The sequence below is a fragment of the Anser cygnoides genome, chromosome 5 (genome assembly GCF_040182565.1).
Source record: "Anser cygnoides isolate HZ-2024a breed goose chromosome 5, Taihu_goose_T2T_genome, whole genome shotgun sequence".
Classification (NCBI taxonomy): Eukaryota; Metazoa; Chordata; class Aves; order Anseriformes; family Anatidae; genus Anser; species Anser cygnoides.
In genome coordinates this window covers 31491428-31519347 of record NC_089877.1, presented here as the reverse complement: position 1 = coordinate 31519347, position 27920 = coordinate 31491428, and the positions used below count along the sequence as shown (strand labels likewise).

At 45.5% G+C, this 27920-nt stretch overlaps 2 protein-coding genes across 19 annotated transcripts in view; one reads left to right on the top strand and one right to left on the bottom strand.

The window, feature by feature from the left end:
* NUMB (NUMB endocytic adaptor protein) overlaps positions 1-8815 on the top strand; it is a 95546-nt gene extending 86731 nt beyond the window's left edge. For 6 of the 9 annotated variants that reach the window (XM_066998693.1, XM_066998690.1, XM_066998694.1 and 3 more), the window contains 4 exons: positions 1844-2143; positions 3970-4119; positions 4974-5117; positions 6879-8815. In XM_066998693.1, the coding sequence (XP_066854794.1) occupies positions 1844-2143; positions 3970-4119; positions 4974-5117; positions 6879-7582 (1298 nt within the window). In that variant the 3' untranslated portion in view covers positions 7583-8815. The remainder of the gene's footprint in view (positions 1-1843; positions 2144-3969; positions 4120-4973; positions 5118-6878) is intronic. The other 3 variants (XM_066998697.1, XM_066998696.1, XM_066998695.1) reach the window with 1 other exon arrangement.
* A 1363-nt stretch (positions 8816-10178) lies between these two features.
* The window catches only part of PAPLN (papilin, proteoglycan like sulfated glycoprotein), a 70509-nt gene continuing 52767 nt past the window's right edge, over positions 10179-27920 (bottom strand). For 7 of the 10 annotated variants that reach the window (XM_048065144.2, XM_066998681.1, XM_048065140.2 and 4 more), the window contains 16 exons: positions 26530-26706; positions 25048-25204; positions 24337-24423; positions 23519-23801; positions 23271-23388; positions 22443-22572; positions 20580-21231; positions 19687-19824; positions 18703-18827; positions 17635-17773; positions 16073-16210; positions 15307-15434; positions 14633-14741; positions 13134-13309; positions 12524-12730; positions 10179-10749 (listed from right to left, as the gene is read on the bottom strand). In XM_048065144.2, coding sequence (XP_047921101.2) covers positions 12555-12730; positions 13134-13309; positions 14633-14741; positions 15307-15434; positions 16073-16210; positions 17635-17773; positions 18703-18827; positions 19687-19824; positions 20580-21231; positions 22443-22572; positions 23271-23388; positions 23519-23801; positions 24337-24423; positions 25048-25204; positions 26530-26706 — 2733 coding nt within the window. In that variant the 3' untranslated portion in view covers positions 10179-10749; positions 12524-12554. The remainder of the gene's footprint in view (positions 10750-12523; positions 12731-13133; positions 13310-14632; positions 14742-15306; positions 15435-16072; positions 16211-17634; positions 17774-18702; positions 18828-19686; positions 19825-20579; positions 21232-22442; positions 22573-23270; positions 23389-23518; positions 23802-24336; positions 24424-25047; positions 25205-26529; positions 26707-27920) is intronic. The other 3 variants (XM_066998679.1, XM_066998684.1, XM_066998680.1) reach the window with 2 other exon arrangements.

The following is a 27920-nucleotide window of genomic DNA, read 5'->3' as shown; positions in this document are numbered from 1 at the left end:
CTGAGGCGCTGTAGAGCCCCTGCAAGGACAGGGCTTAACATCCTCGCAAAATTCCCTCTCTCAAACTTGGTTATGTACAAATCATATTTCCAGACACTTGTCACTTTGCAAGCTGAAAAGCGCTCCCAGATTCAGTCCTAGGGCGTTTTTCCCTATTTCCTCAAGAAAAAGTGCAAGGGGCTTCATACGTGAAAGCAACTGGACAAAGCTGCTTCCGCTTTGTTTTGTCTGCCTGCTTTATGGCAGAGGGCATCATAGGCATCATACTGAAGGGCCTTATTAGAAAAAAGTTATGAAAATATAAGAGCTTTGCCAGACTTGAAGTAATCCTTTTTGTTGTGTAAAGGTTTTTGTAAATGAACAGAAAGCGGTGTCATTTTTCTTAGAAAACAGTGTAGTTTTATTTCACTTTTTAGAGCATGTTACAAAGTTTCTGTATACTTATATTGCATGAGGGAAGTACAGGTCGATCACAGTGTGCTTTCTAAAAATAAAACCAAAACTAAACACAAACCACCAAAAATCACATACTAGTTATATTCAAAAATAGTAACTGGCTGTTTTGAGAGGAGCTCGTTTTTACTACTTAGCCATTTAAAACATGGCAGTGTTCTCAAATTCAAGTGAAAGTAGAATTTCTTACCCAAGTTTTATTACCAGTACAGTTCTACTTGTCATTCTACAACTAACAAAAAGTAAGTATTATAAATATTGTCTACAGTCCTCTTTACAGTGGAGTTGAACTTTCCATAGCAAGTTTTATTCTGCCGCTCTATTGCAAAACTTTAATCTTCGTTTTCATCATCCATCTGCTTGTTCCCATACGTTAGTTTTAGAATGTGCTAAATGAAGCTTAAACACAAGGCCTTTGTTACTGGAGGGCATGAGTCAAAGTCTTGACTCAATGAAGGTGTGTGAAATCCTTTCCAAGAAAGACTGATTAGAAAAGTTTCACTTGAACGAGCAGCTGCAGCTCATGGGTACTGAAGCTTGCAAGACAACATAATTAGTTCCTCTGACCACTCCAGCTCCTCAGAAATCTCCAGTGCGGCTCTGCTTTTACCAGACTTCTGGTTATTCTGTTGATGTGTCAACAAAAACAGTCATTGTTTCTTGTATGAAGTTTGGAAAGCATTGTAAACGTTGCTGATGCTAGCAAGGCCTGCCAGCTCGGGCTGGATCTGCTTTGCAGCTCACTTCCATCTCTCTGTAATGTATTCCCTGGGGTTGCTGAGGAGCTGCTGTTGGAGCGCTGAATGCGGCCTAACCTGTTAAGTGCTAACTCTGGCCTGCCGGAGCTTGTGCAGGGTGCTTGGCCACTGCTGCTGATTCTGCAGGGGTAGGAGGGTGGCTTTTGAAAGAAGCTCCTAGAGCTGTTCTGTTCCCTGCAGCTGCTGAGCTACACCACCCTCATTAACTGAATAAAGTTAGTAGTGATATTTTGGCCGTGATCTATTCTTCTAGCTCTACGTGAGGCAAAATAAAGGCCTCAGACACACAGTACACTTTTCAGTCTTAATCATAAATGAATTACAGGTGTTTCTAGAGCAGTGGTCTCAGGGACAGCTAGGAAGACTACATATACAAGGCCATCGTTTCTAAGAAGTGGCTAGCCTTAGTAAGCTTTGCTTTGGAGAATGGGTATATGTAAAGTGACATGGTGAAGCCTATGAAGGTACAAAGAAATAATTTTTCTGCAGTGGTATTAGAAACCTGTTTGTTGGAAGAGTACTAGCTATGCAAATTTTTGCAGTTTCTCTTTTCAGAACAAATGGGAGTAGGGGCAGGCAGTTGAACAATATATTGCTTTATTCATCTAACCTCACCATATTTCCTCCAACAGTTGAAACAGAAATGAAAACAGTAGCACCAGGTGCTGCACCAACCAATACTGCCCCCTCTCCTGGCTCCCCAGCCTCTCCTACTACTGATGTTGCTGCCTCTCTGGATAAAGAAATGAGCAATCCCCACGCTATTCCACGAAGGCATGCCCCTATAGAACAGCTTGCCAGGCAAGGTTCTTTCCGGGGCTTCCCTGCCCTTAGTCAAAAGATGTCTCCTTTTAAGCGCCAGTTGTCCTTGCGAATAAATGAACTGCCTTCAACAGTGCAAAGGAAGACTGATTTCCCCATGAAAAACTCAGGTAAAATCAAATGCCTCCAGTGAAACATTTCCTTAAATTGTCTCTTCCTCCTTTCCTTGTCTGTGGCTTCAAATAACTCATTATGTGTAGTAAATCCTTCTTCCTGCCTCATGTGAATCATTTCTCATGAGCAAACATTGTCAGGTCAGAAAACCTCTACCTCTGGAATATGCAAGAATTTCAAATACTGTATTCACATTCAGAAGGCAAGCAGCTGTAATCATTTTCTGAAATACTGGAGCACAGCTTGAAGTGTTCCAGGAACGGTGTTGGTGAATTAGTAGATGCTGCTCTTCCCTCTGAGTCACTGAACCAGTTCCTCCTCTTAATGCCAGGGCATCTCGAGAGACAAATCCTGTCAAGGCCTTAACCACAGGCCGTGGGTTCATGTGACGTTTTTCTGCAGTCTGTCTGTCGGCCCTTCTGAGCTCTTCTTTCTGAGAGGAAAGAAACTGCTTTCCACCTTGCATTAGAAGGAACTTTTCTGTTTAGGTGGCACAACTGGCTGCACCAATAATGCATGGTACAGGTTTCACATGGTGGTAGTGGGGTTTTATAGAGTCATCCCAACATAAACATCTGGGGTGATCAGTACCTTGCACAATAGCCTGGAATCCCTTTAGCTAGGTTATCCTGCAGGACAGCTGTACTCTCACTTGGCAACAGAGCTACTTTTAGGGTTTAAGCTTTAAAATAAAAATCTCTGTGGCAAAGGAAAAAAAAAAAAACACAACAAAAATACCTATTTGGTGACCTGTGCTTTAAGACCAGTGTTGAGTTAATCGGTTTAACAGTAGTGGTGTGTTGCTTACTGGACTTATGCTGGCTGAGCACACAACAATCTGAATTCTTCCTAATTCAGAGCATTTGATGCACGTTCCTGTATATGAAACTGCCGGTGCTGTTTAATGTCACACGATAGGTGCTATATTGGAATATCCCTCAAAGAATCAATTTTTGGGCACACCTCCCCCTAAATGTTCAATATACTGCATGTCATATCCACCCATCCTGTGGTTTTTGTACTGTTCCATTTCTGCTTAATTATGCCTGCTCGTGTCAGTTCGGTGCAATGAAGGACTGATGAGCAGTACTTCTGAAAAGTTGGGCAATTAGAAATAAGGAGAGCAGCTGGTAAGTCAGTAGTTTTACTCCAATGTTACTTTATCTGCACTGTACTGATATTTGGTTTAAAACTGAGTGTCCATTTTACTTACGCGCTCAACTTCTGCTTTCAAAATTTTAACACAGGAGCTAGTGAGTTCAGCTACCACTGAACTACAGCAATTGACACTCTAGAATTAACTTGCCTCTACATATTGCTGTCAACATGTTTATTATACTTCATCTGGTTTCTGTACAAGTACAGTGTTGGAATAGTTAAATCTATCATAAGTACTTTCATTTCACAAAATGTCAAATCTTAGTGCCAAATCCTTGGTATATTTAACACTTTAATACTGAAAGATTTAGAACTCTTATTAAAAGCTATAGAAAAACCTTTTATTTTATGAAATGAACGTTCTCTTGCATTAACATAGAGAAGACGTAATGACTGACTTGAAATCTGGAACACTGATCTCCTTACCCTCTTGCTATGTCATAAAATACAGTGATATGGCTTTGTATTTCTACAGTTCTTTCTATTTCTGTCAGGTCTTCAACACCCAATTTAAATTAAAAAAAAAAAAAAGGCTGTCATCCAAGTCAGTAGTCGAAACATCTAAGAGATAAAGAAGCTAAATATATTTCAGTTTAACATCTGTATTTATAAATTGTTTCTGTATCCCTTAAATGCTATTTAATGAATTTTATTTACATTTTAGTCCCTGAGGTAGAAGGGGAAGCAGACAGCATTAGTGCCCTGTGCTCTCAGATCACCAGTGCTTTCAGCACACCATCGGAAGATCCTTTCTCTTCAGCCCCCATGACGAAACCAGTGACAGTAGTCGCACCACAGTCTCCTGCCTTTCAAGGTTTGTCATTTCTTTGCTTGCTGTGGTCTTGCTGGACGAGGCTTGAATGCACAGAACGTTGCTTTCCAGTAACACATAGTCTTAATTTCTTGTATCAGTCTTGTATCTTAATTTTCTGTATCCGTATTTTGGGGTCATGCATCCTGCTTTATTCATCTCATCTGTTCAGTTTTTCTGTGTTTTTAACAAAAAGTTCATGCACCTACCACACGATAGTTACCTGTAAAAGGGACTGGCTTTAAGATAATGGCTATTTTAATCATTCTGCCGCCTGAACTGGAAAAATCTTAACAATTGTGTGTCACAGAAACCAAATCCAGCACAGTAAGAAGATTTTGTGCCACCATGATTACCATTTTTCACACAAACTCCCAGATAACCTACGGAGACGTAAACTATAGAACTCTTAGTAGCCTCTAATCTTCATTCCAGTGATGTTCTTTTATACAAATAGTGTGGGGAAGGAACCTCTCCTTGTTAAATGTAGTTGTTATTTTGCATCCAAAATCCATTGTTCTTTGGAATTTAAAATTAATTATACTGTAACTTCTGGTGAGCTATATCTCTTCTATAAAAACCAACAAATTTAACTTTGGTCAGTCATGAGAATTGAAGGGCTCATGAAATACACAAAACCCCACCATCCCACAACTGTTAACACGAGTTGGCTTGGTGAAATGGAATTTACGAGCTTCATCAACTGTCAGTCCAATTTGGCTAATTTACACAAACTGCTGTCATGTGGAAGTGTTTAAAATTGTATGTTAACAGTTACGACATGGCCCACTAATATTCCAGTCATGTGCATGCCTTGCATGAATTAATTGCACTGATGTTGTCTGCTCCCATTTTAGTTAATGGCACTGCCTCTGCCTTCTGTGTGCTTGCTGCTAAACCATCCCAAGCTGCTGTTGTGTCCACAGCTATGCCAGTTCGCGAAACCAATCCTTGGGCTCATGCTCCTGCTGCTAATACTGGAGCTGCAGCCATGGTCTCCGGTAAGATTGGAAGTAGATCCTGTGCATTGCTATGAGAACTTGGATCAAAAGCATAATCGAGCCCTTGAGATGGCTGTCAGTGCCACTTAATGAAAAGTGGAAGGAACAATAACAAAAGCTGGAAGTAGTAGCGTTTTGCACAAGTGGATGGAGGGAAGCTATGAACTCACTGGTCCTGGGTCTGTAAGCTAGACTGTTTCTTATTTTGTCAGTGTTTTAGGAAATCTGATGCTTAAAAAAGGAAATAATGAAATAACGTGTTTGGGGATGAAGAGGAAAGAATCTGTATGCTTACCCAAAATGATTTTTGTGCATTCTTGCCATGAACGTAGATAAGGAGAGATTAAGTTGGGTGCTTGAAGACTTTAGAAATTAATTTCTTCTGTTTAATAAGTTTAGTCTGTCCATACGGTCCTTGTCTATATTCATATCCAATGTAAGGTGGTAATTTAATGGCTGTCACCCATATGGACGAATACGCTAGAAAGCTATGAACAAACATTTCCTGATGCAAGCGCCACCAGAAAGAAACAACCTTGCTAGTGAAATAGGTTCTGTTTGCCCTTGTAACAGCACCAGGCCCATTACCAGTCAGTCTACTCTGTAAGAGAGAGACCTTAAGCTCTGCCTTCGAGTTACCACTGTAAAAAACAACAGTGAACTGATCTTAGGTGGAGTTTAACTAGTTGCTACGATTAGACTGAATGAAGAGTACTGAGCAGTAATGATTTTCTACTTTTCTAAAACACCGAAAAGCACATGAATTGCAGAGCATTCCAGGTTGCTTCTCTCATCACGTTAAAAAGCTGGTGAGGTCCTATGGGAAGGGAAGAGAATATAAAACCGTAGGGAGAAGGAAGATTGTAGAACTCAGCTAATGGAAGATGGTTTTGAAAGCGTAGGAGGAATGGAAATGATGGTGATTTTTTAATCACTGAAGATAAATGAGTTAAAATAAAGCTGTAGTTGTAGAAGAAAAATCTGAAATGTTAAGCATTGAGCACTGCAAAAGAATTTGAGAGGTTAGCAGCACGAGTTGTGAAAAGACTAAGGGAAGAATGGAGATGGAGAAAGAACATAAACAGGAAGTCATAGTAAGTACAGTTTATATATTACATGGCAATTTGATTAGATGTACTGCCTTAAATGTTCATGTATATAGTAGTGAGTGCTCACGCTTCACTTCAACACGTATGGGACAAAAAAGAAATGTTGCCTTGAACTCCTTATGCCATTGCATTGCTGTACTGCAAAGGGTAAAGCCTTAATTTAGGAAATAAGGCGAATGAGCCTTAAAAAGTTTCATAAAGCTTTGTGCTATAGCAGTCCACCACTCCTGAGCTATACATGCATAAATTGATATTCCCCTAATAGAGGAATTTTAGAGGTTATGGACTAGATCATTGCCACTAAGTAATGAAGGCAGGTGGCAGCTCTTCTTCATGCCCTAAAGTTCCAGCCGTCTGCTATTAAAAAGAAAAAAGAAAAGAACAAAATAATAACAAAAAAAACAAACCAAAAACATCACAAAACAAAAATCTGCACTTTAGGGAGGAAACTTTTCTCCATCCCTTCTTGACCGACACTCCCTGTGACAGAACACTGTACCGGCTGCAAAGAGATGCTCTGGCTCTGGGTAGCGATCTCCTGGCTGCAGAGGGAGGTGGCCCGACTGACCTTGTGTGCATCCTCCATTTTTTCTAACCGATAAAAGGGCGAGGAATAGAAACATTAATGACTTTCCCGTGCTTTCGTTCTCAGGCACTGAATGGAGTGGCACCTCCTCGGGTACAGCCTCACCAAGTCTCTTCCAAGGAAATCACAGACGTACCCCCTCAGAGGCAGACCGCTGGTTGGAAGAGGTCTCAAAGACTGTCCGGGCCCAGCAGCAGCCAGCCCCAGCCCCGCAGCCACTACTACAGCCTCCTCCAGCAGCTTCCCAGTCAGCACCAGCCTTCCCCGTGAGCACCTACATTGCACCCCAGCCTGTGCCGGTCGGCGTGGTACCGCCCATGCAGCCACCATTTATTCCAGCTCAGCCCTACGCTGTAGCAAATGGGATGACCTACGCAGCCCCGAGCGTACCTGTGGTGGGAATCACGCCTTCCCAGATGGTAGCCAACGTCTTCGGTACGGCAAGCCACACTCCAGCAGCCCACCCACACCAGTCGCCCAGTCTTGTCAAACAGCAGACGTTCCCTCAGTACGAAAGCAGCAGTGCTACGAGCAGCCCTTTCTTCACTCCGCCTGCGCAGCACAACGGCTCTGCGGCTTTCAACGGAGTTGACGGTGGCAAGTGGGCTGCAGAGGACAAGCATTCGCAGCCTCCCGCAGCTGCTCCGCAGGTAGACCCCTTTGAAGCGCAGTGGGCAGCACTCGAGGGCAAGGCAAAGCAGCGCACTAATCCCTCTCCAACTAACCCCTTCTCGAGTGATTTACAGAAGACATTTGAGATCGAACTTTAAGCAGCCCTACGGGGGTAGATAAATTGTACATTAGGCTAGAGGGATAAAGGGAGCAGAGGGGACTGTTTCTGATCAGTTTGCTTTGATAATCCCAAAGGTCCCTTCGAGTGAAAATGGGTTAGAAAGAGGGAGCAGTTATGGGGAGGGTATAAACAGACACAGAGTTTAACGTTTAAAAGGAATCCGGGAGCCACCCCAGTCTGCATTCCCTCCTTACTTGGAAAGCTGGACGTCAAACACAGCAGAGGTGGGCACCCAGTCCTGAAGCCTGTTCTGCAGAAACAAGTTATCTCACAGAAAGGAAGGCAGATTTTATATTTGTGTCCTTCTGATGCCCTGCAAGTCCTGGACATTCCCCCTCAGGGAAAAATGGGGTTTGGGGGGGAAGTATGGGTGGGAGATTGTCACCTGCTTAGCAAAAGCTAGGTTTGTGGAAAAAGTTGAGCTTCCATTTTGAGTAACAAAGTGAATATTATATGTAAAGAATAAAGTAAAGCCAAAATTTTTATTTTTATGCATTTAGGATATTTTAAATAGTGGATATTAAAAGCCGTATGAGTTGTAAGTAATCTTGCCAAAGGTTTAAAAAAAAAGGGGGGGGGGTTGGATGTAAGAAATTGTATATAAGATTGATTTATCTCTGATTCTTATTGTAAGTAATATCAGGGGGTGGAAAAAGGGGCTCTAGCTTGTTCTTGTATCTATCTGTTCATTGTAAGTAGCATATTGCAACAACAATCACAACCAGTAAGTCATTATATCGTAGTTTTAAATAAAATTAAAGAACAGTATTGTCATGGTCTGAAAACCATGGGGAAAATTAACTGTTTTTTATTGGAATCAAGCTACATATTATATATATATATATAGTATGTTTTTTTCTTTCATGTATTGCTGCAGTTTTCTTGTCTTAATCGATTGGTTCTAACACTACTGTGACAACTTACCGTAATCATATCTACATCCTGGGGCTACCTAGGAACCCATTTTTTTGTTTGTCTGTCAATAGATCTTAGAGGTTTTTTAACTTCTGTTTTTATTTTTTTCCACTGATTTGTGAAACCTTGTGGTTAAGGCTGCAGCTGGTCCAGGTTCTGCCTCCGGTGAATCGTGAAATCCATCTCATTTTAACTTTACTTTTAAACTTTGGCCTTACAAGCAAATGTAAGTTATATATATTTGTACTGATGATTTATAATCTGCTTTAACAGAAATAAATGTTGGTGGTAGAAACCTTGTCTGTGAAGCCCTGTCTTATTCCCACTCCCTGTTTTCGGGATTTGCCCTTTTGGGTTTCTTCCCTGTTGTTAGGTGGCTGTAGAAAAGCCCTGCCTGCTAACCTGTAAGCTTACTGTTGGTATTTGCACACTTATTACTTTGTATGCCATGTTATGTTACCTTGAACTTCAGGACTGAACTTGCAAATATCCTTTTGACCCATAGCTATTTAAAGCTCTGCAAAGGAGGGCTTTACTGAAAACATTGGATTCTGGGTTTGCATCACTGAATTTTCTAATTGAATATTTACAGAGAGACAAGGATGCGCACACTAACGTTCAAAAAGGAAAACTCAGTTTGGTTTTCTTCCCTTTGCTTTTAAAAGGAGTGAAGACCCTAACAGCCACTGGAGAAGAGAATGTATTTTCACTCCTTGCTGTTCTACCAGTACGTTGATCCCTTTTCTTTTAGTATGATTGGTTTTTACTTCAGTCTTACGCATATGAAGTAGTTCTAGACATTGAAAAGAAGTCAGACCTGAAAGGGGAGGAATGGTCTCCTGATGTGGCCGTAGCATTTGAGCTCACCAGGAGTTTCCATTTCTAGACACATACTGTGATTCTCACAGTGACATGGTCTAGAAAATTGGTGCTTCTTTCCTGCACAGGTTTGTTCTTACATAAAGCAATTAAGTTCAGTATGGTATTAATAGTAATGACCAACGCTCTTTATGGTATTGGAATCGCTCTCAATACTTAGCTGTCGAAAAGCAGGTGAATACTTGGTCATACATGCTTGGAGAACTAACATTTATAATAAAATGTTATAGTTTTTTTTTGTTTTTGTTTTTCCTGTCAGTTCCCTAGACTTTTACAGCAGTGTCCAGCAATCAGATGAAAATAGCCCACTGCAGTTACACCCTTCCCCTGCCTAGGGGATAACAGCAAAGGAGGTATCTGTGACCTTCCTACAATCCATTGTTTAGGGAGGAAAACCGCTATCTTGATTTGCAAATCAAAAATTAAACAGTTAGGAAGTTAAGTGATGCTACGTAGAAGGAAAATCTCAGCTTGCTAAATAGACAAAATACAAACACCCCTTAGTTAACTATTATAGTCATGGCATGTATTTGAAGCAGTGAACTGCACGCCTTCAAATACTGTCCTTTTTACTATGGTTACACATCTGAAAGAGGTCAGAGAATAAACAACAAGGAAAAAAAAAAGTACCTTCAGTTGTAAAGTCCAGTCCGTCAGAATACAGGTGCCCATTACAGACCTCACCAGGCTTGAGGTAGCACTCCCTGACTGTGTTGTATGTAGCCATACAGCTCAAATGAAAGCTAACTATTTAACTCGTATAAAAATAGAGCCTCTGACAGAGTAGAAAGAGATTTATTACAGAAAAAACTGCTTATCCTGGGAGAAAGGGATCTGATGTAAGCATAATCAATGGCTAACCATCTTCCTGAGAAGGTTCACAGACCTTAACTCCCCTCTATACCTGCCACACATGACTGGAATTTACACAATTTTACATTAGTCTGTGGTCTCTAAAGGCAGAGTTATACTATATACCAAAACATCCTGTACAGAGCGCCATTTTGCAATGTTAAATGCAAATTTATGTACAAACACAATTAGAATTTATCTCAGGGCTTGAGTTGTCCTCAAATAGTCAATGAATGCAACGTCACAACTTGTCACTGTAACATTCTATGACTTAGAGCAGAGGAAGTTTTTCCTAATTGCCAAATTGAAGGGTCTTCATTGAAAATAAGTTTTGTCATTTCTAGCAAGCAGACTCTATCATTGGCCTCAAAAAGTGAAAATAAAAAATGCCCCAAACAGCTGTTTGACCGTGTCACCTGTTGCTCCTTTACTGGATTGCTTCGAGACTGTTTGGTGTGTTCACATCTTAAAGCATTGTGTCCAGTCCTGAAGCCACACCTGTGCCGAAGAGAGTGCAATCATTAGGTTAGTAGTTCTTATTTTTAGATGCAGCTAAACTGATTTACTGGATTTAGCGTCCAAGCCAGCTTTAGGCTGCCAAGCCTAGGGATTTACACCCATGTATTACTGCTGCCCTGAGCGCTGGTTCTGGGCTGAAGGCGCGGAGAGCAGTGTGATCACAGCCCAGAATTAGATTCCTTCCATAGAAGCCATAAATTAAAGCAGCAGAGTAGGAAGAAAAACAAAACCAACCCAACCACAAAAAAACAAATCCTTACCACCCACCTGCAAACACCAACACTACACATCAGTGTACTGGCCTAGATGTACAGCTACATCTATACATATAATAAATGGGGATGTGGTGCTAATTATTATGAGTAACCTCTCCAAGGCTGAGCAGGGAGTGTGGCATAAGGAAAGTGGAGTCGCTGCTGGGTCTAAGGGTGAAACCATGTTTCTGGAGGCTGTAAAAAAAAAAGTGGTTTTGCTTGGAAGTTTTAATTCCATTTTGAGATACTGAAGATACCAAATGCCTGGTCACCTGGGTCAACAAATCATCATGTAATATCACCCTCCACACCCACACCTAGCTTAATGCCTGAGAATTTCTCTTTCAGAGCCTCATACGCAGATAGCTACCGCTCTGTCTTAGCCCAAACGTGACGGATGCTTTTCAGCTATAGCTGCTCCGCATCTGGAAGTCCTCATTTCTTAGCACGTATCAGCAACAATCAGCCCAGGACCCGTGCAGAGCCAGGCGTTCCTGAACTTAACTGAGACTGGAGCAGATCATTAGGAAGTTTATTCCAGCAAGTAAAGTACCCTACAACTCTTTGTATGTACATATTATTTGCCTCTCCAAGCAGCACAATGCTACCACAGAGCCTATCTTTGCATTAAATTCAACAGCACTGTTCTGCCTCTGAAATAAAAACAATAATATATAATAATGATAATCCTTTCCAGAGATTTTGATATTTAAATTGCAGCATCTCAGAACAGATAATAATGATCCTATATTCATCTAAATTGTCCCTACCATTTAGAAAGGGCTAAAAGTATTCTTCCATTTTGTCCTAAGCTTTCTGTGAAGCATTGCTTCTGCATTTCAAAGCTGAACACATTCAAGTAGAAACCAAACTGACCCAAACAGAAATTTATCTGAGTATTGCAATAAAAAAGGTACAGTATGTGACATTACAGCTGCATCGTTAGAGCTTGTACTCTCAGAGGACATGAACACTAACTTTATACACATCAAGCTGTTTCTAATGGCTAGAGTTCTTTGCATTTAGATGGAAAATGCTCCCCAGGATTATATATGTTCCTCAATCATTAGTGCTTTAGTTGAGACAGTTCAGGCCCACCTACAGACACTTCAGACTTTTTTTTTCCTTTTGTTAAGAGCTATTCTCTCCTTCCTTATGTGAAGAATCAGGCTCTTTCTCTTTTATGCTGGTTATCTGCCCTCTCTAAAGTCACAGTCCTTACATTCCCAGCATCACCTGCCTCCATGAACAACAACTACTGTTACGTGAGGAGATGGGTTAGCTATTGCAAGGCATAAGGGAGTGGGGTGGGGAGGGGAAGACGTTAGCAGTAAGCTGGAGGATGGTGGTTCTCCCACCTTTCCATGGTTACACCCCCTACAGTGTTACATTACAGTGTTACATTCACCCTCTTGAGCTTTCAAGCAGGACAGAGCTCCCGAAACAGTTTCATGCAGTACAAGGACAGAGTTCAGAATTCCTGTCTTGTATTCAGTCACCTGTTGTTTCGTGTGGCCTTGGAGGTCTCTGTCACCCGCTGTGACGCGGCGGGCTGGCCTGCGGCTTGTAGTGAGAGCAGCTAGCGCAGCAGAAGCTGGAGTAGTACTCGTTACTGCAGAGCTGGGCCTGCACGATCAGGTCACAGTTGGCGAGGTGTGGCTGGTCCACGCACTCTCTGCTCAGGTCCACAACGTGATTCACAGCTGCTGCAGCCAAGCAAAAGGTAAAGACAGCTGAAAACAGTCCCCCAGCTTGTCCTCAGGTTTCATTTCCCTCTCAAAAAACACAGCAGGTTCCTGCTCTCTCCACCCTGACAGCTCTAAGGGTGTTATTTTAAATACAGTCCAACATCAAGGATGGGTAAGAGAAACTGACACCTCTGGTTAGACAAAGAAAGAGAATGCAGTTTCTGGGATTGATTTCTGAGGCTCCCAGTGCCCTGGCGGGGAGGTTTGTTTCCACCACCCTGCTTTTGAGCTCACCCAGAGGCTCCTGCTGCTCCCCAGTTTCAGAGATTGGTGGTGGACGGGCACACAGTGGGCAGCCTTACAGCAATGGCCAAGAGGCAGGCCCTGTGCCGGAGAAGCAGGGAGGACAAGTTGTACTCACGACTAGGCCTGTTCCTCAGCACTTTCACCTCGGTGCTGGCACTGACGGAGTTGCTGCTGCTGTAGGCGCTGCACGTGTAGGATCCCTCGTCAGCCAACTGAACGTTGCTTATGATCAGGCTTCCATCCTGGGACAGGTAGATGTGGTGACCATCTGCCCGCATTGGGACGCCATTCCTGTAATGAAAAGCATTTTGTACCACTGTTCCCACCCATGGGAGCTAAAGAAACCTCTGTGCTGTTTGGAAACTGATGCTTCATGAAAGGGGTGAATTGTTACAAATTCAGTGCAAAGGAAGACCTTGTCTTTTGCCATAACCTGGCTCTGCAATTAGGTAGTAATTTGAGCCTGAGCGAGTCTGCTTATTAGCCCACTGCCTCCATGGGAGGCAGCTAGCTGTGTGCTCTGTATAAAGCCTTTGCCTTTTCCAGTATGACACATTTTTGAGGTTTGAGGAACTAAGAGAAAATCCAGGGTGCGTTTCCCTCTCTCCAGGTTGTGGTCTGGCAGTGCTTGTTTGGCAGGCATTGATAGCTGTGCATATGCCTGAGGAACATACAGGGCAGTGAGCAATGCAACCTCCTTCCTCTCCCTTAAAAGTCTGTTTAAAAATGTTTAAAATATCAGCAAGATTGTATCTGTTCTGCTCCTCCTGGAATACTCTGTGCATGGCAAGAAAACTGCCTGAACTATGGACTCCCAGTTACCAAGGAAAGTAAATTTTATTCACTGAAAAAAGTTTCATTCATACTGATACTTGCATCATTTTGTTGACTCAAATACCAAACTTACATATGGAAGAATAGCTCTTTTTGTGAGATGGCCCACTTCAGTCCTACCGCTTGGGACTAGAGGGATTGAAACAATTACTAATCCATCTCCGTGGATCCTTTGCAAGAAAGCTTCAAAATGGAACTGATTTTTTTCAAATAGGGAAAAAAAAACACCACCCAACCCACCACATACTTGCACAAACTCATTTTCACTGTAAAACATCATGAGAAGAGGACACAGCCTTTACCCTTACCAAAACACTTTAAATTCCCATTTGCTCCCGCCTGACAGTAGAGGGGGAGAATTGTTACAGCACAAAGCTGGGAGAAGAGATGCTGTTCTTGCAGGGGCTAAAACGTTTGCTAGGGTTAGCCACAGAGAGTGTTCTAAAGACCAACCAAAAATCATCCTCTGGTTTCTAACTTTAATTTTTGCTATTGTAATGTGTATATGTATACACATTACATTAATATATAATCTTAGCTCAAAGTCTGATTTCCTCCTCATGTGACTGGAATGTGAACTTGGTGACCACTCTTCTAGGATCTGCCTAGGATTTTTAGGGTAATGGTCAAGTTGGTTAGGAAAGGGTGGGTGATGCCAGCTGGGGCTGAGAACCATGGTTTTCTCCCTTACCTGGCAGGCATCCTGCATTATTAGTTGGAGGATAAGTGATGAGGTTCAAGAAGAGAAGGGAAGGCCAGCTCTGTCTCATTTTTGCTCACCTTGACCACCTTATGTTCACATTGTTGCCAGTCACCGTACAGCGAAGTTGAGCAGTTTCTCCCTCGGGTACCGTGATGCTTGGCATAAGGCCAGAGATCCTCAGTTCTCCTAGGCCAGAAGGGAAATCATCACTAGCAAGGAGACAATGCCACGCATTCCCTCATGGGAAGAGTCCAACATATGCTGTGGTGAGCTACAGGCTTCGAGGCCTTTGAACCAGCACGCTGGGAGTTCTGACAGCTATTGCTGTGGGGAATGTCGTATTTCCTAAGGGCTTTGGCCCAAGCCAGCGCAAGCAGCAGAGGTTTCAAACAGCTTTTTCCTCCAGCTGGACACAAGCACACCATGTGCGCAGAACTGCCTCCCTATTGCCTCTTGCTTCTGCTGTACCCATTCCGTACCAGCATCCTAAAAATGAGGCTCAAGAGCCACTCTCACTGTGCTAGCAGTCCGTCTTCTCAGCTGTCTGGAGCACCATGATCTACTAGGCACATCAGATTACATTGGGTAGAAGAACCTCACTCTTCCGTCGCCCTCAAGCTGCCTGTTAAACATGAGGTATGAAGCCAAGAGGCATCACCAGAGCAGAAACCCACGCTCTGCCCAGCCCTCCCTGTTTCACAGTGTGCACACGTGTGTGTACAGACACGCAACACTGCCACCCGTCTGGTACCTAGAGGTCGGAGCAGGACCTGACGCTGGTCCTGGTCATGTCCGTTGGAGGCGATGCAGGTGAAGAAGCCACCATCTTCAGCGCTGAGCCGGCTGATGACCAGCGCCCCGTCTGACTGCTGCCTGTGCCTGAGGGACAAAACCAGAAACCTCCTCAGCCTGCGCTTGGGCCAGGGTGGGACTCCAGCCACCAGAACTGAGGCTGTGCCTTGCGCACAACTTTGTAGTAACACTGAGCGAAGATTTAGCAGCAGCCCAGTTCTATCTGCAATACAACCCTTGGCCCTGAAATCCCACCACCAGTGCTGTGACCTCCGGAAAAGCTTTTGGCTATAGCTGGTTTTCTGGGAGCAGCAGGTGAAGTTGCAGGACAGCAGCATAAAAAGCTCTGGAAGTTCACTGCAGGCACCCTGATCTCTTTGTTTGCTGCGAGTCTCTGCTCTGTTTTGCATAACAGGTGTTTTTTGGCAAGTTTCCTCTTTTTTGCTAATCTTGTAGGTGAACGAATTCCAGCTTCGGCTCACTTGTAGACTCTCTATCACAGCTGTTCACTTGCGAGCTCAATGTTCAGGCTCTGACCGGTGACTGAAGCTAGGGCAGTCAGGCAGTACTGTCTGGCCCTAACAGATGAAGCTGCCCGGCATAAAGCACAATGGGCCCTACCTGCATGGCCAGCAGAGCTGTTCCTTCAGGAAGGAAACAGGAGATTGGGGCTCTCCTCCCCACAAACCTGCCTGTAGGTATGGTAGAGCCATCTGGGAGCTCACCTGGGAGAGGAGAGGGGCTGCCCATCTTTCTGCCACTCGATGGTGAGAGCTGGCGATGCTTCCACTGCGCAGGGCAGTCTGACTCTCTCCCCAACGCTGGCCTCCACCACTGAGGGCTCGCTCTTATCCATTTTCAACCTGCAAAGTCCACAAGCACAGCAAAAGATGCATCAGCTTTTTCATTCAGCATCTGACCTTCAGCACAAGGCCTTTTTAATCACAAACCTTATTTTTTGCCTCCAATGGGAAAGGGCGGTCTCCCTGCTCCCATCAGAGCTCTAATACTTGCCATAAACAACACTCACCACCCTCAGAAAAAAGCAGCCTCTATCAAATCCTGCTCCGGTTCAGCACAGCGTGGTGCTGCACTCCTGCCAGGCAACTTAACCCTTCAGGGACAGCAACCCAGAGCATCCCTCTGGCTAAAATCCTCGGAAGCATTAACACCATAAACACACAGCAAATGGCACAAAGCCCCTGAGAACAGGGCACCAAGCAGGCTTCCCCCCAGGTGCTTGTCTGGCACATGAAAACAAATATTTTTGGGGGGGTATGACAAGCCCATTGCAATCACCTGTCTGGCTGCATGCAAGGGCATCCACTGTATGCAGCTGAAAGGCTGGACACAGGCTTTTACACCACTCATCTCCTCATGCTCTTTGCTCTCTTTTAACTACAGATAAACACCATTTCGGAAGAGAACTAAGCCATGATGTTCTCAGAGTCAAAGAAAACATCATCTCCCCAACCCCCATCCTCTGACCTGAATTCTTGATCTCAAAAAACAATACCAAAGAGCCTTAATTCAATGTTCTTAATTCAATGAATCACTTCTTTCTGCTTTTAGGCAGAAGCAGCTAAGGAGGTTACTGGAGAGTTCAGCAAATTGGCTGGGGTTTTCGTTGCAAAGTCAAAAACAGAGAGGGATCAAATCACGGTCCCATTTAGTTTGGAGCCCCAGTGTGCTGCATTTAAGGCAAAAGCAGCTTTTACTCTTTTATTTCTGCAGGACCTAGAAGCATCAGAGAAACAGGCAGGAAGCTACAAAGTATTCCACCCAGTACATGAGAAGACAGCTTGAGTCAAACTCGTTTGTTCACAAAATATTTAAAATAAATGGGTGGGGATTAAAAGTATCTGGAGCTTTTTTTAAAAAATATACATATGTCTATTTTGTGCTAGTTAAGCAGTTCACACTTGCTTTGCTTTCTTTTTTCCCAGAAGGGGTTTCTCTTTCTGGCTGCACTAAGTTGAACAGCTAAAGATGCTGCCCCTGACATTTCTATATTTGTTTGAACCTGGCTCCTTTGCTGTCAGCTTCCCTGAGCATCTTTGCTCAGGATCTGCTTCTTTCAAGGGACCCTTGGGAGGACAGAAGACAGCTTGCAACCGGGATCTTTGCCTGCTCCTGTCGTCAACAGTTCAGTCTTCCTTGCCTCCCAACTGTGCCCCAGAACAGCTGACCCGGGACCTTTCCAATCTTCAGTTTTTCTACATGAAGAGATGCCATATGGTTCATCAGCTGGGCACGGGGGACAAACTGTTGCTGTGTGTGAACTCACCTATATGCGAATTGTGGATGCACGGAGGAGCTGGCTGCCTGCACAACCTTCCTGCCTCTGGATAGCTCTTGGTGCTGCTGATTTTCCTTGTGAAGGACCTGACCTCTCTCACCCTCTGCCAGAACAGCACTCTGGTACTCTATTCAAAATAAAATGCCATATGTGAATAAAAAGACCCTTCTTACTGTGACCTCTTGCGTAGGGTTTCTGTGAGCTTGGGAGAGCTTGCTGAACTGGAGCCAAGGAGCCCTTCAGCCATCTGTTTTCCGACTGACTAGTGCAGTGAGCCTGTGCTGTTGACTAATGAGAGTCACAGACCTGCAGGCAAGCATTTTTAGTCGCCTTTCTCTCCTCTGTCAGCGAGTATGTTGCAGCACCCCTTAGGCCACATTGCCTTCTGCCCTCTGAGCCATTGCTGTGACAAGGTACGTCTCAGGACTGAAGGCTGCAAAGGGTGGCTTGCTGACCCATCTTTTTAGACCAATCTTTTGCATTTTTTTGGTTTTGTTTCTTAAACAAGACATGGCTTCTTTGCAACAGGGAATAATCTGTTACCCAGAAGGACTTGTTTTGGCAAAACAAAACATAAATGCACCAACAAGGGCAGCTATGGCAAACTGGTCACGTTAGAGCAAGATGGAGGGCACAGCAAACTGCAGAGAGCCCTTTTCTGTGGCCTCCTGTCTGGGTTCAGGAGGGCACTGATGGCTCTCAGGCAGGACAACATGCCTGTTACGCTGGAAATGGGGCAGGTCACAGGCAAACCACAATTCCAGGCATTGGGATGGCTCTACAGGGGGGGAAATACTTTTCAGCAAGGGCTTTATCATGACACAACGCCAGAAGAATCCCTGCTACCTCCGCTCTCCCTCTTGGCTCCTGTAGAGCACAGGAGACTGGCTGTGTCACCTCGGGACACCATTGCTATGGAGCGAAGGCAATGCCGCTAGCGCAGCGTGGCAGCAAAGGAAGTTTGCTCCTGCGATTGGCTTTACTGCCCCCGTTGTCAGTGTCTGTTATCAGGGAGCCCTGAGCTACCTCTTTGGTCTCAAGCAGAAGATAAATCACCTATGATCTGTAACTGAATCTGCCGTCTCTCCGTCTTCCCATCAGAAACGAGGCACGTGTAAGTCCCGGCGTCCTCTGGCTTGCTGTGGCTGATAACTAAGGAGCTGTCGGACTGGTAGGTGTGCCTGCAACGGGAGCAGGGATTAACGGCCTCTGCCTGGCCAAGGCAGAGCAGCCTTCAAGCTGGCGTTACATAAACCACCAGCATGTAGTGCCCTCCCCAGCTTAGAAACAACAAAACACTGTTGACCACAGAGGGGTCACAGGCAGGGGAAATAAGTGCAGCAGAAAGGAGGTCAGGAACAGAGAGGAAACTGAGATGGGAAAATAGGGAACTGCTTTCAGCGATCCTCTCCCATGAGGAGGGAAATTGCCCTTCCAGGCAGGAGCTCAAGCCCCAGCAGTCATTTGCAAACATAAAAGCAGAACTTGGCTTTTCTTAACAACTGTGATTTTCATAACAAAAAGTGACTCTCTGGAACCAAACTGTTGCAGGAAACAGATTTCCCAGGACAAAAGGCTTTAAAAATGCTTTTAAAAGCATTGCATTTTAGATGACAGTACCAGAAAATTCCAGCCAGAGGAACTTGTTTGGCTATGAGCTTCACCCTGGACTACTTAGCGCTGACCAAGAAGAATCCTACACAGCCAACGTTTTTCTGTGTAACTGCCCACAAGTCAATTCGTTGGCGCCTTGTTAGGGGGCAGAACAAGTGCTGCCCCAAAACACTGCCCAATGCCTCAATACTATTGCAGAGTGTCTCTCTCTCTGCCATGCACAGGCCAGGTGGACAGCTCATGTTCGGGGTGCTGTTAGGTCAGTACATGAGCTTGTTCCTTTATCAATCCTTCTTTCCTTTTTTTTTTTTTCCCCCAAAGAATGTTAACAATGAGATTACAAAGAAAGTGGGCAACCATTTAAGCATGTTTGGCACTCTGCCCAGCAAGGACTGTGAACTCTACAACGAAGGGAGCTGAGCTCACCTGTCAGAGGAGACTGGCTGGCCATCCTTCATCCACTCCACTCTGGAGAAGGGGGACGTGCCTGTCTTGCAGACCAGCTGGATGTTTTGTCCCACGACTGCTGTCACCAGAGAGGGCTTGGCTTCCTCCAGAATCGCTCTTAAAAGAGAAAGTGATTCCATTAGCACCTCTGCTGCCTTCTCTCCTCTGGGTCCTCTAATGTGGCGATGGGTGAGTCCCAACTGCAGTGCAAAGCAGCACTGGATGCCCATTTAGCTCTGAACAGATGCGTCCTGTAACACGGGGAGCCCTCTCCTACATGACAAAGGCTGGTCTGGACAGACCGAATGCTACAAGAAATCTAAGGAGACAGACACAGCCGTATAACCTCTCTTCTGAGAACTATGCTCAGCTCAGCTCACAGACACAGATCCAGTGCAGACACAAACAGATCTAGCTCTAAGCAAACCTGATTTTCAGGGTGATGCTGTCTGGATCCTGACCCAAACTCTGCATTTTAAAGTCCTCCCCGGAACAACCCCCTGCTGCTGCATGCAGTGCTGAGATAAAGGCTCTGAAGTCAGAGAGTCAACTAAATTTATTGGTCAGAACAAGCAAACCACCTATGGATTTTCATTTACAGTACAGGAATGCCTCCCGAACAAGGGCCCCAGCATCCTGCAGTCTTTTCACACACACTACTTCCAGTGCTGTCAGAGAGCAATGAGAGTGCAAGGAATGGGAAAGCAGATTAACTCCAGGGCCTGGATGACTCGATTTACCAAAGGGACACATTTATAGCCAATCTGTTGCGTGGCTAGCTGGTCCTGGCTGGGTCTACACTTCCACTCCAGAGGAAGCTGCACTGATGCTTCACAATGAGCGGGCAGAAAAGAGGAAAAAAAAAAAATCACCTGTGCAGACCCCGTGCTGGGAGTGAGTCTGCAGACACCTGGTGGCCCAAGCCCTCCGTTACGGAAGCATCTGCTCCAAAAGCCTTATGCCACTGCTTGCCTTCATGTGGCAGCACCTGCTGGCCACTGCTGCTCTGCCTCTCTGGGGGCCCAGGCACTGCCGTTTCCGACACCAAGTGCAGCTGGCTCAGGCTGTTCAATCGACTTTGCTGGGTGCCCCAGCGCTGGCTCTCCAGCACACCAGTCCTTTGCACAGTCTCTGGCAGCACCTCGCTCCTCCAGCTGTCCCCTCCGTGTCTGTTCTGTGGGGGCTGTAAAGCGTCATAGGCTCTTCCTTCTTGGCTCTGACTTGCAGACTCTCTCAGCGGTGGCTGCTGACCCCGGGAGTTCCCTGTGTGAGAGCGGGAGCCGGCGTCCTGCTGCTGCAGGGCTCCTGTGCCAGAATAGGGCTGGCGCGCCAGGGGGCTGACCCCCCCCGAGTTGTGGCATACTCTCATGCACTCCTCCTCCGAGGCAAAGCTGTTTTTATTGCCATGACAGCCGCCGTACCAAAAGCGGTTGCACTTGCCAACGACAGTCACAAAGTACCAGCGAGTGGTCCAGTTCGCACAGGGGCCGTGGGCACTGGGCAGCAGGCATATGACGGGATACGCTACCAGAAAGAGCAGAACAGAAGGACATGTGAGGGCTAAGAAACACAAAGGTCCAGGTGCTTCAACCATCTACCCAAATGATCTGATGGGCCTTGTGGGCAGAGTGCTGGTGGGAAGGTAGGAACACATGAATTTTGCATCCAGCTCGGCTTTTAAATTGGGCAGCTGCTCTGCTGTCTCCTTCAGCCCTTGTTTTCCTGCTGGTAGAAGAGAAGCCAACCTCAGAGACATTTCTGAGCCTAAATGCTAGACTGACACTTTACGGCCTTTTTAGGGAATTCTGGTGCTGCAAGGGGCACGTGGCTGTCATTTGCACATTGCCAGCCCAGAGAGCAGGGGGACTAGACCCAGTTGTGAAGACTCACACACTACAGATTACACCACTGTAAATAAAGAGGAGCACAGCCCAATCTGTCTACAGACCTTCCCTGTGCCCTGAGTCACATGTACCACAGCCATGTGTTGACAAACATCGGATGCAGAGCTCTGACTGAGAGGTCCTTTGCGGAGCTGTGGCTGAGCAGAGAGGATACACAGACCTTTCCCTAAGGCAGCCTTGCAGGGCTGGTGACCAAGCAATCCCTGTGCTGTAGCAAAAGGGGAAAGCAATGCAGCAGACATCTGCCTGCAACAGATACAGCTTGGAACTAAAGGAGCAGAGGTGCTTTTGCCCACCCAGCAGCTCTAGCATCCTGGTAGTAGAGCAGGCACTGTTCCCTATTGTTCTCTGCTGGTTGAAAGCCTCCATGCAGCCCTGAGCAACATCCTTAGCCGTAGCTCTCATTCCAGCCCTGGGCAGACAAGCTTGTCTGAAGGCTGAGCATGGCCCCAGTTTCTCAGAGAAGGCCTTACTTCACCTAAGCCCAGGTAATGAATTTGGAGCACTCAAGGCTGTATCAGGTTGTCTTCCCAGGGGCAAACAGCTCCCCAGAAATCCTACAGACTGACAGATTACATACACAGAGTTCTGTCCAAATATCAAAAGAGGACAACATGAATTTCTGTGGTAGCTAACTGAACCATTTGGCAGCTTTTCTATGTTCCCTCCGAGCCTCCCCTCTCCCAGCCACCAGGCTGGATTCCTTTTCAAGGAGAGGATTTACTGCAATTTACAGAGAGCAAAACCTCTACACAGGAAGTTTCCATACGCTACTGAATTCTGTGCGACTCTTCCTCTGTTCCTAACCAAAGAAGCCAAAGCATCACTTACGGTAGTTGGGCCTGTTGAGACATCCTTCCCCTTGAGGACCTGAAGCTGAAGCGACATTGTCAAAACAGCAGCCGTACACTGAGCTGCGGCACTCGCCCGAGGGGTGCTGCTGCAACAAGGCTTGGCTTGCCTTAGAGATGGGAATTGAAAGCCAAAAGTTATCATGTGTACATGAGGGCAGAAGCACATGCAAGACAGTGTCCAAGCTGTTGGCTGCAGAAGGCCAGCCGTTAGAGGAACCGCTATTCATTTGTTTGCCTCCTGGAGGCTTTCCTGCTGGCAAGGGGGAGGAAACTTGGCTGCTGGCCATGGAGACAGTGCTGCACTTCTTTGCAAAACACACCTAGCCAGCCAGCAGCAGGCCAGCTTTTTGATCTGGCCCCACCATACACCCAAACCATTCCAGATGAATTTCCTCCCTGAATATTTTACCCTCAATTAGTCTGCAGAGACGACTAACAAGGGCAATTATTAGTAGCATGTTCTTTCCTGTTTTTTCTCCTAGAAATTGGATGGCAAGTTTCTGACGGACAGAAATCTCATTACCCATGATTATTCAACCTGTTCTACGCAAGATGTTCCTCTCCTTCTCAGACAGCTCCCAACCACCTACGTTGTCCCCTGCTGACAGAGGATCACAAGTGGGTGCCCCATATCAAACAGGAATGAAGTGGGCCAAAGGGCCAGATGCCATGCATGGAGTATTGGTTCTCCAGCATTACTGGCAGAGACGAAGTACAACAGAAGCCCACAGTCTGAGTCATCAGGGTCAAATACAAATCTTCACATCTGATGGACTGCTAAGACCCAAAGGGGTTTTGTACTTACTGTTGGAGCAGCTGCAGCAGGCCGACTTCTGCTCATTTGAACCTCACGGTTGTACTGTGGGCATCCCATGTTGTTCAGACCTTGAGCAGCTGACACTCCATCCGGACAGCATCCATACCTACAGACACAAGGCAGAAGGGCTGCAGCAATACCTGACCTGCCTGGCTTGACAGGCACAGGCTATAAATTTCAGTAGGCCTCCAGGAAAGGCAGTGCCTCCCTGGTCAGGCCTATCTACTTCCAGCTACCTGTTTTGGTGACAGCTGCTGAAGGGACAACCTCTCCCCAAAGGGCCTGAAGCCGGAGTGCGTCCATCTGGACAGCAGCCGTGTGGGCTCCGATGACAGTCCTGAGAGCCAGTCCCTGCAGTGGGGTACTGAGGGAAGCTGAGCTGATGGGAATTTGATGAGTGTGACTGGGATTCCCAGCGAACGGGCAACAAGTTGATGCCACGGTCCTCAGTAGACTGGATGTGGTGATTCCCAGAGGTACCGTGGACTGTGGAGCTCCCAGCGAGCATCCTTCCAGAATCTGGGAAGAGAAATCCTTAGAGCATGCAGGCAAGCAACAAAATCTGGGCAGTTTTCTTCATCTCTGCTCTTTTTCCTTTTACATGCCTAAGGCTACAGGGCAAGCTTTTCTGTATCAGGGTTTCACCTGAATACGTATCTTCCAGCCCACCCTTCTGGATTTGATTGTCCTGAGGTTTTTTTGCTCACTGCTGTGAGCATTCTTCCTGCAGTCCCATGAGAAATCACCTGCCACATTACTGTGGTCCCCTTGCAGCAGGACTTATAATCTGCTTTGGGCAGCATTTCTCTCAGGCAGCCTTTACATCATGCTGCCAGAACTTGGGATGTAAATACTGTAGAGTCTGCTGCATGCACAGAATCAGATATTGTTCGCTATCGGTGTAAAAGAATATATAATTTATCCCTGGCTCCAGGAATTTCTAGAAGACCATGAGAAGAAAGAGAAAGGAAGAAAAGGAGGAATCTTCCCCTTACCACACCCTGTTTCAAGTCCACCATCACCAAAACCCCAAACAAACAAAATTCTTCTGAACCTGTGGCAGGGCTGTTTGGGTTGTAACGAGTCAGCGAGGACTGGCGAGTGACATCATATCCCATAGTGTCCTGCATACTGGGGACCTCTGCAAACAGAGACATACACAAAGCAAGTGCAGTTAGTCCAACTACGGTCAAATAATTGCAAATGCATCCAGAAATCAACAGGAGACTAAAGTTGATGAAAATGTGTCTCTTCTTCTGGAACAGCTGTCAATCAGCATTTGGATTCAATTGGACTGTCAGGACAGCTACTTGCAACATGCAGGCAGGGAAAATAGGCCATTTCGGCTCTGGCACGAAGACTAGATGCAGGCAAGCAAAGTCTTCTGAACAGCTGTGCCTCCTTTATAGGTGGTCCACAACAGGATGAGAACTGGCTATAGTTTCTAGCTACTGAGCCTGCCAGGGTGTCAATCCTTCTTAACGCTGGGAGTCCTAGGGTCAAGTCTGCAGTACAAACTAGGACAGAGCTATCACAAAATACTGAATTCAAAATGGACACATTAATACTAAGCCTGTTACATACATTTCAAACAGTGCAGGTACTGGGACTCTGAAGATGCTATGGTTATGTGTGCAAAACATGAACGTACAGGACAGAGGCAGGCAGGGAGCTGAGAACACAAGCTTGTGCAGACTCTAGGGAATTTCTACTCCTACAGCAGAAGCATCTTAGAAAAAGCTGGGTGTCTATCAATACCACTCACGCTGTGGCAAGTAGCAGGGCTGCATGTTGCAGCTTCCCAGGGTGGCTGGTTTCTGTGGCTGGATGGCTTTGCATATCTCAGCACTGTAGAACTTGGAGTCACCGTCAGCACAGATAACTTGGCGGGTCCGGATGCCTGAACTGCAGCTCTTCGAACACTTGGGCACAGAGACAAGGCAAGTGAGCAGGAACCAGAGTCAGAATGCAGAAACCCCACAGCCTTGAAGCGTGGAACAGCTGCATGATTTGCTGCAGGCTGAGCCCAGCTTCCTCCACCAAGACAAGGCAAACAACACTTCAGCTGGATTTATCTGAACAGTTACTCTAAGCTATTTTACCAAATGTTGCACTCAGCCCCGAAGCATTAGGCTCCAAGCCGTGCTCACTCTGTAACAACCAGATGAGCTGCTGTTACCAACAGTGGTATGGCAAGGAGTTGGAATAAGCAGCAGGAGTGAATTGTTTCAGCCTGGCCTGAAGGCATTTCAGTACTACTGGGATACACCAGCTGTGAGGTCAGTTCTGAACTCTGCATTCCAAACAGCAGGCACCACTTTAAAACGGGAAAGCAAATGGGTGACTTTCTTGTAAGCAGCTAACTGGAGTTCCCCTCATTGGAAGCTGTGGATGAAGAGGGAGTGATGAGCAGAACCTCGGGGGGGGGGAGGGCAGTGGAGAGGATGCGGTAACTGGGTAACCAACCTGCTCGTGGCAAGCTTTACAAACTTTGGGAAGGTATTTCTTTCTTTTATTCAGATGCAGGCAGGAACCCTTCTGATATTGGAAAGCCTGAGGCCAGGAAAGATCAGATTAAGGTATGCAACACTTTAGCTGTTATTAAAACAGCCTACATCACACAGAGAACCAGATGTAACATGTTTTAACTCAGAACTACCTGGTCTGACTAGCATAGAAGGGGACAAGCGTGTTTGGAAGTAACATGATGCACTGGATCTGCCCCTATCTCTTCTCTCCCAGCACTCTTCCCAGGCTGAAAACAGTCTGGCTCCCTCCACAAAGACAAGACTAATCCAGCTGAAGAACAGTTTATCTGAACAATTACAAAAACATAGTTTAAAACATTTCATCAAATGTGATGACCAGTCCTGAAGCCTGTGGCTCTAAGCCATACTCAGCCAGAGAGCAGCTTTACTATTCACGTCAATGGTGCGAAGAATTGGGAATAAGCAGCAGGAGTGGATTGTTTCTGTTTATTGGCTGCATTTTGCTACTGTCACAGAAACTATAATCTCCCCCTTCAAGAAGGATTTATTTTTGTAGCAGCTGCAAACAAAGCAGGCAACAGATTAACTGGAGCATTACTAGTGCCAGTTACAATGCAACCGTGAGCCAAGGGACTGGTAATGAAGCAGTACATACTCCCAGCCTCAGCCAACGTGCACACTGCACTGATTAAAGCTTGTTTGCAAGGAACACAGCAATATAATCAGTTATTCCTGAACCACAAAAGTGTGATGCTCACCAGGCCCCAGTCTCCAATGTGCCAGCCGATTTCCTGGATGCAGTTCTCCTTAAGGCAGGGCTGGGTGGCTGGTGGCTTTGGCTCCATTAGGCAAGCGAAGTCCCGAGCTTGAGAGCCCTGCTGCGTTCTGCAGGTGACAGTCCGGGTCTGGACTCCTTCCCCACAGCTGGCTGAGCACTGCAGAAAGGGGCACAACAGGTAAAAGAAAGCACATAGCTTCTGCTTCCACTCCCAGGCTGTGGTCCCCAGCATTAGGGCAGCATACCATTTTGGGAACGCCTAAAACAAGCAACCATCATAAAAACCATCTTCTTGGATGGGAATTAGTTGTTTAGGCTGCAGAAGAGACAATAAGGCATGGTGGGTAAGATCTAGGGGATTTAGAGCTCACAGGATGATTTTGGCCTAGTTACGTAATTTTTCTTGCTTTCTACCAAAGAAGTCATGGAGAATAATTTTGGAAAAATAGCAGTACTGCACAATACACTGAGAACAATAAATGGTAGAAGATACCTGGAACCAGCCTATGGCAGGGGGGTTGGAACTAGATGATCTTTAAGGTCCCTTCCAACCAGAGCCATTTTGTGATTCTATGATTCTAACCTAACTATATTCACTCCTGATTAAAATTAGCTAAAAATAAACAATTCAAGAAAAAATTAAAAGATTAAGTTCTTGTATTGCTCACGTCTTTTTCCTGAAGACCTTGTGCTCCTTTTTATGCTGTGTAGCTGTGAGACAGAGTCTTTTTATAAAGGTAACCGGAATGTGATATTTTCAATGCCCTGTTAAATTTACAGTGGTTTTGGCTGGAATCCAGCCTGCGTCTCTGTGAATTACTAAGATCTCCTACAGAGGAGACTTGGGAGCAGTCTGAATTGATTTATATGAGCTTCTCAGCTGAATTTCCATCAGTCATTTACTAGAGTGACCTTGTATCTTCAAGAGTACAAGGAACTCAGTTGCTTTTGGGAACCCCAGAATGAATCACTTAGGAATCACTTCATAAGAGCGTGTCACTTTGTGCCTTCCTCAAACAGTGCTCTCATTCTACAACCCTGAATCCATCTCAGTATTCACACCTCACGTCTGATGAGAGGAAAAAAAAAAGATTTTGCGGTCTAGGTTATAGTGCCTCAGAGTTGCATTTTATGTTCTGCACTACTCAGACAAAGAAGTACCAAAAGATTGTAAATCAAATGTTGCAAGCATGCATGTACTTCTTTCAAAAGACGGAAATTCTCTTGTGCTTTAGCGACTGAGTAGATGCACTTCAATGATACGTATTATCTTTACTTTCTAAGACTTCTGAATGCAGGATGTCTTCTATGTGCATGGCTGGCAGCACTGAGCACATACTGTATAAAGGGTTTCCTCTCCTGTAGATTCAA